Below are 10,292 nucleotides of genomic sequence, written 5' to 3'. Positions count from 1 at the left end.
TGCCATAATTATTCTGTCTTTCATTTTCAACCATCAGCCTGCACTAAACCCTTTCTTGAATGTTAAGAAACTATAAATCTATTACTCCTCTATTTGGAAAAGGTTTCTCCTCTTATTTTCCACTGGACTTCAGGACACTGGGGTGGGATGGGAAGGGATTTGACATTAAAATTTCCTTGGGTTTTACCCATGCTGTGGTGATGCTGTGTGTCTGTGCAAAGTCCCATACATTTTGAGGAAATTCTACCATTGTACCTAGAAAAATTTTAATCATATCAATGTAAACCTCCTTAGCCAGAATTCCTAATGTAATAACAATAAAAACCCCTAAAAACTTCCAATTCATACCTTATTACATGCTTTAAAGAACTGAATATTCCCCAAATGAATCCTAATTCTGAGGCATTAGACAAGCATATTTCAAATAAAGATATCATTCAATATTTTTAAAAATGTTTATTTTTAGAGGTTGAACAATAGTTCATTACAGATTTTCTGATGAAACAATTAGCAGTCTCAAAGATTATTTCAATAAATTTTAAAGCACAGATCGAATATAAATTGATTTAAATAGGTATATTTTAAAAAATAATTGGAGTATTTAAAAGATCCCATTGAATGTATGTGGCATTATTCCTAGTTTTATGAATACTATTTCAATTAAATGAGTTCTGGCAGAAAACATCTACTGATTATTTTCTCTAGAAACTGGTAGCACTAAAATATTAAAAATATTAAAAATTATGCATTCTACTGGTTTGTATGTATGTGTACATGCATGTATATGCACATGTATGATTTCTGCTTTGCCTATTTTACTATATAAATGATTACCCTTTCTTACTATTTCCTCTGAGGCTCTGAGCTCACTTCAACAGACCTGATCACTCAGAGCTTTTCTTGTCAGCCCTTTTCATACATCATTTTCTAGTTTTCAAATATTTCCAACACTGCCTTTTATTTTGGACAAAGGCTTTAGTGAAAAAACTAAAGTACACTAAAATAAAACTGTATTTTGTCCCAGTGCTACTCACAAGCTGCTAGAACTTTCATGATTTCAATCACAGGGCTAGGGGAATTGGCTGGTCAGGATTCCCCCTCCATTGCTTCAGGTGCTTGATCTACAAAGCAAGGTGTAGATATACCTTCTATTACTGTGCACTGACTATGAAATTATTGTCTCTTCACTTCGTTTCAGCTGGCAAAGGATATAAAAATTACAGATGGAATAACCTCAAAATTGGAAATATTCATTACCTATGAATCACTTTAAATATTTTCAGTCCTTTCTATTTGGCTACTCAACATTTCAATCTCCTTTCGTGATATGTACTCAGCTTCCTTTCTTTATTAACACCTCATCCTTTAAAGCTCAGTTACACATCTGTAATTTTTCCTGTTTACTTTGGGGCATCTCTGTAGATTCAGTTCACTATGGTCTCTGTTTACTAGAATAACAGCCACAAAGCACAATGGGAGTTGACTTCCTAAAATAGTTTACTGTCTTAATGCCTTAAAATAAGATTTTAAGATAAAACTTATTTTTGAATCTTAACTTTGAGTAAATATTATAAAGAAAAAAATGAATTCTTAAAAGACTTGATTCTACACACTACTTAAATGAGAAAATTTTCTGAAATTCAAACATAGCAAGCTCCATTTGCTCAGCAATGAGGTACTTGCACAAAGTACCCCATGGCTTTTTGGTGTACAAATTTATAATAATGAAGACTACTTCTAAGGAAATAATTTGACATAAATGTTTGTTTTCTCTTTAAACTACTGCATTAAAAAGTCATTCGAGTTGTAAACGCACAAGAATAAGCCAGTTTTAGGATCACATTATTGTGTCACAGTAACAGAAATGTGAATCACATTTATTTCTTTAATTCATGGATTCAAGTTCTCCTAAATTCTCATTTTGAGCTACTACACTCTTGATAGAAGTTGTTAGGAAAATCCAAATCATCATTCTTGGCACCAGAGTGTCAAGAAACAATGTGCTATCATGAAATCACACATAGTCAGCTGCTTTTGTATTTTGGTTAACCAGGTAGTTTGTAAATTAGTATCCTGCTAGTGCTTGCTTCATACTTTTGAAGCAGAACTAGAGGAATTACATTGAGGTATACTTTGCGGTAGTTCTGTTGCTTCTCTGTTGCCCCAGAACTAACCATGGTATTGAGGAAATTATGAAATTATGTTTTTCACCAGGTAGCAGGTACTATAGGTGACCAAACACCACCTATCTATGGCATCTATAATATATTGGGTGATAGCATGATTTTCACTACTCTAAATTTGATGAAAGCTGTATTTTTTCAAAATATTCTTTCTTTTTCTTTTTCTTTCTTTCTTTCTTTCTTCTTTCTTTCTTTCTTTCTTTCTTTCTTTCTTTCTTTCTTTCTTTCTTTCTTTCTTTCTTTCTTCTTTCTTTCTTTCTCCTAAACATTAAATCCCAACATGTGGACTTATCACTTTTAGATTAATTTCTGATTTTACAGTAATAGAAATAGGAAAACATAAGCATTAGCAGCCAAAGTTTTTGTTGTTACATTTTGTTCTTTTTGTTTAACAACTGACCCGGGGTGGGGGGGGGTAGAATTTTTATATAGTTTAATCTGGGATTTGGAAAATATTCAATGTTGTCTGATGGTCTCACTGTTGGCCAGATAAGAGTTTTGATAAATCAACCAATCTGTTTTGGGGGGTTAAAATTTGATGCCTACTTTAATGTATTTAAAAAAACCTCATTCTACAGTACATGTGTATAGGAGTTCAGTCCTGTATTCAGTCTTGCAAGTGTATTATTTGGTGGTTTTATTTTAAACAGCTATTGCACATTTTCAGGGGTTCTGAGGAAAATCAAGCATCTAAGACTTTCTTCCTCCTTATCAGGAGAAAACCAGCTTACTGTGGTATGAAAAAAACACAACTGGTCTCTGACTAGGGGCTTGACTGTCAAGGAACTATAAGTAAATGGGTAGCCTTTTCCCCTTTATCACTGTAGTTTTCTCCAGGCATGTAGGTTGTTCAGGCTTAGTCTGGTTTATAGCGTAGTCATTATTTTCACTTAATAATCTAAACTTTGGTTCTTTATATGACTTTGCAAATGTACATATAGTTTGTTGCTATTTTTTTTCTGAAAAACTTCACTCAGGGTCTATTATTTTGAAAGGATTTGTGATCTAACTTATTACAGGTTTCTTTACACCATGTAGTAAAATCTGAATATAGATACTGTCCAAACTGTCCAAAGAGTAATATTTGAATTCACAGTAACAAAAGTTACGAAGTTTGTGCAAAAGACATTGTACACCACTGGAGTACATAGAGCTTGCTATAGTTAATTTTATATATAAAGCTGCATTTCTCATTAGAACTATTTTGTGCTACATTAAAAGTAAAGTATCTGATTTAATTTTTCCCTAACAATAAAACTGAATGCTCATTTAATATCAGAAATATTAAGATGCAAGTTGCATATTTATGATGTTTGTAAATGTAATAAATCATTGGAACTTTTTAAACACCATAATTGTTTTGGAGCTCTTCAAGGTTTCCAAGGGTCATGAAGTAAACCCGGCTGTGGCGATTGCGCAGGGTGGAGGTAAAGAATAGCTTTAAAAAGAGAGAAAGAGATATCATCAGTAAATATTTACTACATTGTAATCTGATATTTGACAGATACAACTATAATTTCAATTATTCTACATCAACTAATTAAAATATTAAGCCATACTTTTCTTTTGGACCAGGATTTAAATGGAAGAAAAAGACTTTAAATTGGTATGGAGTCTAAATTATATATTAAAAATAATCTTCTATCATATTCTATATAATTGTACTTCACATAGTTAAAATAAAATTAGGTTTTCATTGTGGCACTCATCTGGTGACATTCTTGATTGACTTTGGCTAAGGATTATTCCTTTTGCTTTAAAAAAATCTACTAAAAAAATCTACTCAAGTTGGCTCTACTTTTTCTTTTAATATAAGGAAATGATTAAGATATTTGATGTTGTTCACCATTGTTGCTGCTGTTTAAATGGCTGCTGAAATTTTCTACTTGGTGGGATTTTTTATTTCAGTGGAATGTACTGACATCAATAGATTGACTAACCAGTTTAGAGAGGAACATGTCTTATGAGTATGGTCTGTGCCATAAAGAAAATTAAAACAGAACATGAAAATAAATAGCAGAGGCCTCCTTGTTAGGGCTAAGGCTTTCCACATCCACAATGAGTATACTTAGAAGGGTTTTGACATTGATGATGATGATAACACTAACTACCCTTGACTTAATGCATCTCATGTCTCAGGCAATCTGTGAGATGCTTACTATATACACATTATCATTAATTTTCAAAATTGTTATCAAAAGTTATTAATATTTTCATTTGGAGATGAAGGAACTAAGAATCAGGAAGATTCATCAGTCTTCCAGATTCTTACACCTCATTAGGTGGCAGAACTAGGACTGCATGCTAAATCTATCTGACCTCAAACACTGGTTCTTCCCATTATATCCCTTCATATTGCAAACCAGTACTTTTTCCTTCATGCATAATGTTTACCCTGCTTGTTCTGAAATTAATTTGAATCCTCTGCAATCTATTTAAAATGTGGATGTTTCCTAGTTTTGTCAGGATTATTTTTTCATGCTATTATTTCTCATAGTATGTAGAGACTGTAATGGTTTTATGTAATGTGTATTTTCCATTTAAACTATCTGAATTTGTTGTTAAAATCGATCACATTACATAAATAATTGACAAATTTCGATTTTATTTTTCTTTCCTGTCAAATGGGATATTACTACTGCAAAATGAAAAATTGTTTTTATCAATCAATAGTTTGCCAATTTGGGAATTATATCATAAATATATTTATGGCCAGAGGAAAAGGATTTTCTTACTTAATTTTCATTGCCTGCTTTATTTTTGCTGTAACTGTGGGATATAAACAATACCTTGTCACCTCGGGTACACAGAAATCTCAGCTTCTTAATTGACCTGCGCTTAAGTTCACTTTCCAGGACCCTTGATTGCAAAGAGCGGACTTCGATGGCCTTTTGGCCCCATCCTGTGGTTCGCTGTGTACACTCATAAGCTATAATATAAATTTAAAAATCAGAAATTTTTTTTCTATCAGTAATAGCAAATTATAACCATAGTCAACATTTGATTATTAATAAGCTCATTAATAAGCTGAGTTTAGGTAAGCATATTTTGTTTTTCCTCCTTCTATAGTTAGTCATTTGGCCATGTGCTGCTCAGCAGTGGTATTCAAGCAAGCTATTCACTGTTATAATTGTGATTATTCAAATGTTGAATAACTAGATTTTTAAAAAAGATTTTTATTTATTTATTCATGAGAGACACACGCACACACACACAGAGGCAGAGACACAGGCAGAGGGAGAAGCAGGCTCCATGCAGGGAGCCTGATGTGGGACTCCATCCTGGGACTCCAGGATCATGCCCTGAGCCAAAGGCAGACACTTAACCGCTAAGCCACCCAGGTGTCCTTGAATAATTAGATCTTAGTCTTTGTATTCCTATTCTCTAATACCACAGAAAAAGCTAAATGTTAATTCTACCCTGTTTATAGAAAGTAAAATCTACCGACAGTCATTTGTTTTACAGTCTAGTTGAGGTATAGCATTCCATAAGGGTTTGTATTTGGGCTCCAGTGACATACATTAAAAATCTGATTAACTTCAAAATTAAGACTGTTAAAAAATTATTTGCTCAGATAATAACTTTAGCAACTCTAGTGCAAGTCAATGAATGACCACATTATAAACGGAACTAAATCTAATTTGATACTGTGTCTTACTCAGGGAATTTTATTAAGATTTTAACTTTTGCACCCTGTGTCACCTACTACTTGGTAACAATAAAGATTATGACAACTGGATGTTGACAGATAGTGACTACACTTATTATGGTAAGCATTGAGTAATGTATAAAATTATAAAATCACCATGCTGTATACCTGAAACTTTACCTTTTTTTAAATAAAAACTAATATAACATTATATACCAACTATATTTCAATTTAAAAATAATGACAATTGCCTTAAAGCAGAAAACCTAATTATGCAGTCATATAGTCAGCTGGTGCTGAAAAGTATTTTCCGACACAGGGAGAAGTATTGTTGTTGAATGTTTAACTTTTAAGTAGATTTTTTATGTACTTCATTGGAAAGTAAATTTTAATAAATAAATTCAATCCTGTACTTAAAATAATATCAAGATTTTGAGTCAAACTGAAATAGTCTAGAGAACCCCAAAACAAGGCACCTTCATTCCCATGTTACATGACTAAAATCAGAATTCAGTTCTTAGACCTTCCATTTTCTTCTATTATAGAAACAATAAACTGAGTTATTATAGTTCAAAAATTTTCTTTATAATTCTCAAAAGTTCTAGAATGCTTTTGTTTAAACCAAATTTTGCCTGGCCTATTTATGTATACATTAAATATACATAAAAGGACTCATGAAAAAATTCTTAAACTTTGACAAAAGTGACTTTTTACAAGCATACTGTAGGGCATTTTGAATTCCTCAACTAAAACTTAAATAAGCATTTATGGTCTCTTGTTTCCTTTTCATTACAGTTCAAAATATTTCCGTGTATGAAATTGATCACAAAATTGTAATTATATTAAAATTTCATTTTTTTACCATTATATTTCACAATGGTATTTTTATTCAGACAAATGGCTCTCCTGGACAATGACTTTATAAATATAGTTTCAGACTGGAATTAAATACAAAGAAAGTGAGAAGAATCCATGACCTGAGTGCTGGAAATAAGTAGTAGATTTAGTCTATCTGGATTTGAATTTTTGTCACCAATGTGAATACTTCATTGAAATTGGTAGTTTGTCAACAACCACACAGAGCAAAAAATTCTAAATTTGATACTTGCTGAGTCCAAGCTCACAGTTCATATGGCATGACAAAATTCACACCTTAATTCTGAAAAACATTAATTTGCTACTTAACCTGGCAACTGAGCTAGCTTGCTTATGAAATAGGATCCAATGATTTGGAGTGGTAATGCTAAGTGATACCTGTTGTAATTGCTAAGCTTCTATATATTTGTTTGAAATTTCTAAGCAATGATATTATTATTGAAAACATTTATTATATCTCAAGGAAATGTAAATTTTATATTGGGGAAATCTGGATCTAGGTTAGTTGTAAGTAGCAAAGCAATAGTTTTTAGACAGAAAGAGAAACTGATTTCCTTAATATAAATGTTATACTATAGTCTATAGTATATTATCAAAATATCCTTAATACACAAACTAAAATATCACATTCCTATAGTGCTATAACTTATTTTATGTGGAGAGAGATGCTTTTCAAATTCTTGCAACTTAAAATAGCTTGTTTTAGGTCAGAAGTTGTCTTAAGGACAAGACCTTGCCAGATGACAGTTTTTAAAGACCGCTTTGATTCCTATGATTGTCTAGTGGCATAAATATAGAGGTTTGCTCAGTTTCCCATTTGAACTGAGTTTCCTTATTTTAATTTTTAATTAATATATTGATCACAAAAGTACCACTGTAAAGGTTAGAACAAGATTCATTATTTTCAGTTTATTTTGCCCCAGATCTGTCAATTATAAGCATTTACTTCTGTCACTTAAAATGGTTTTAAACCCTTGGGAGTTCTTCATTGCTTGAAGAAATTCAAAGAGGTTTTCAGGACAATTGTTAACACTATATGTGCAAAAGGAAAGGATTCTACAGGTGCAATGCAAAGTGCCATCATCCTGTAATGTAACAATGTCCATTAAGAAGCAGTTCTTTCAAATTGGTCTTTAAAGCTACATGGGGATCACATTTAACCATTTCATATAAAGATTTTGTTAGCTTCTGCCTCCTTAATAAACTACCTTTCTCCCTCTATCTCTCCTTCCCTCCCCTTACTTCTCCTTTCCTTTTCTCTTTTATTTACTTCATTAACCCTTTCTTCCTTTCAGGAACATTTATCCTCCATCAAGTCATTCTACTCTTCCTAATATTTGTACTGTTCATATGCATTCTGTTCCCTGTCTAGAATCACCTTTGTAGTCACCAAGCCTCAGAGATATATACAAGAGTCTCAAGTTATTCATATTTTCCAAATCAGCAATGCTGCATTCGTTAAGAAGAAAAAAATGTCCTGGCCTGATGAAGATGAAAGGCAGTTTTCTTTATGGTGCAATCTATTAGTACCTAATAGGCATTCCAGAGAGTCATATTTATCTCCTTCATAAATGAAGGACGATGAAATCTTAGTGACCCAATATGTCACATATTTAGTTTGTATTTGATTCTTCACAGGATTATCACTCTCTAAATAGAACACTATTTGCTATATGAAATAGAAATATTCTGCTCTTCTTTTATGATTATTTGGCAATCTCCTAAGATAAGGGTAAACCCCCAAAATCACTGTGAGGGAATAAAGTATTTCCAACATCTGCATAAAATCTGCAAGGAAAGGGAGTTAAAATAAAATTATAGATTATTGTGGAAAGGAATTCCTTTCCTATTTTAGTTATATTATTATTGCACATGAACAACTTGGTCAAAATTAGTCTCTTTGTGGTAGCCTTGGGAATTTATTAAGTATATGGTAAACACACACCTTATTAAGTATCCTAAATTAACCCTATATGCCTTGAGAAAATGTGATATTTCAGAAAATAGAAGTTTCTCTGAGGTCATAAAAAAGAGAAAAAATTTTGTACATACCTACTGAAGATGGTATGTCTTTCCACACTTCAAGGATCTTCTTGAAGAGCTGTTCATTTGCTTCTAGAGAAAGGGCTTCAGCATTGAAGGTGAGCATCATGCCAATTCCCAAGGAATCAGGTAAAATGATGATATTCTGTGGTATAATGATTTCCAGGGGCTGGAATTATGTTTCATAAAGATTTATATGTCCAACATTTTATTACTACTACTTTAACTGAAGCGGCTTGGCTGAGCAATAAAGACAAAAAGGGCTTCAAAGTGCAGAGAGGAAGAGAAACTTCTATTTTAATATTAAACAGCATGCTACCAACACCTGAAAACAACCTTTCCTATGTTATAAAGGCATCACTGCTCAAATAGTGTCCTTTATATTTAGGAGAAAACTTTGTTTGAAAAAAACATTTCCAACACAGATAAAATTGTTGAAATTTAACGTAATGACAGAAGAAACATTACTTCTTACAAAGTGGGACTTCAGATTCATTTCAGCACATTTAGTGAATAGTTTAGTGATGAATATGTGAATCAACTAACAAATACACAATCACTGGTTATCTATCCAATTCATTTAAATCAGAAATAGAAAAATTAACTTAAAAATAGCTTGAGCTTAAAATATTTAGAAGGGGTAACTATAATATTCATTACTACTTGAAATATAACAGTCATTCTCCCTTCACAAAAAATGTAGGATTTCTTATCCAATTTATAAGTCATAAAATATCTTCAACATACAAATTCAGAGATGTCTTAGGTGACATAACATGAAATACTAAGAAATATCTAAGAATTTTTAAAATTTTATAATGCATGAAACAATGTGACAAAATTTACTTAAACTACAGAAATTGCCACATTAATAGTATTTCTCTGAAAAAATGAGCAATTACATTCCTTTATTATTTCTCTAAATTAGCAAGTTACAAGAAGAAAAGGTCAGAAACTATACTTGCCAAACCCAGCGTACTCAGGCCAAGTGCTTCAGGCCATGTCTCAGCAACAACAATCCTTAAAACTAAAATGGGGATCCAGAGGCGAAAAGCAATTTTAATGCGTTCCCTGGGCACTTGCATGAGCAATTGAATCAGAGAAGAGATGAAAGAAGAGAGAAAAAGAAATTGCAAGAAAGAAGGCTGTCTCTCAAAAATCTGTTTAGAATAAAGCTGGACTGCTGTAAATTCAGAAAGCCCCAGAGGTAATTCTTTGCTTCTCAGATGGTTCCTGCAGTAATCAGATATTCTTTAGCACACATGGCTCCCTTGTAGCATTACAGGTTTTGTAATCTGGCACTCTTGGAAAAATATAATCTTTAATATATTCTGTTTCAGAAGACACTCCTCTCCCTTATATTAGATTCCTTTCTCTTTTAATGGGTCAGGACATTAGGGCAGTTAGCTAAAAATACTATTTTTGAATATACTTAAGGTATCCTAATTAGGTCAGAAAATAATTTTTTTAAAAAAATTGATCTCCCATTCTTGCCTCCACAATAATGAACTGATTGCTTCAAAAGGAAATAATTCTCCTTG

At 32.2% G+C, this 10,292-nt stretch overlaps 1 protein-coding gene across 5 annotated transcripts in view; it reads right to left on the bottom strand.

The window, feature by feature from the left end:
• Positions 1–461: 461 nt before the first annotated feature.
• NRK (Nik related kinase) overlaps positions 462–10,292 on the bottom strand; it is a 136,732-nt gene continuing 126,901 nt past the window's right edge. For 4 of the 5 annotated variants that reach the window (XM_041740076.1, XM_041740080.1, XM_041740077.1 and 1 more), the window contains 3 exons: positions 8,761–8,920; positions 4,973–5,112; positions 462–3,621 (listed from right to left, as the gene is read on the bottom strand). In XM_041740076.1, the coding sequence (XP_041596010.1) occupies positions 3,526–3,621; positions 4,973–5,112; positions 8,761–8,920 (396 nt within the window). In that variant the 3' untranslated portion in view covers positions 462–3,525. The remainder of the gene's footprint in view (positions 3,622–4,972; positions 5,113–8,760; positions 8,921–10,292) is intronic. The other variant, XM_041740078.1, reaches the window with a different exon arrangement.

This window comes from Vulpes lagopus, chromosome X (genome assembly GCF_018345385.1).
Source record: "Vulpes lagopus strain Blue_001 chromosome X, ASM1834538v1, whole genome shotgun sequence".
In the NCBI taxonomy this organism is placed as follows: Eukaryota; Metazoa; Chordata; class Mammalia; order Carnivora; family Canidae; genus Vulpes; species Vulpes lagopus.
This window is presented reverse-complemented; position numbering and strand designations above follow the sequence as displayed.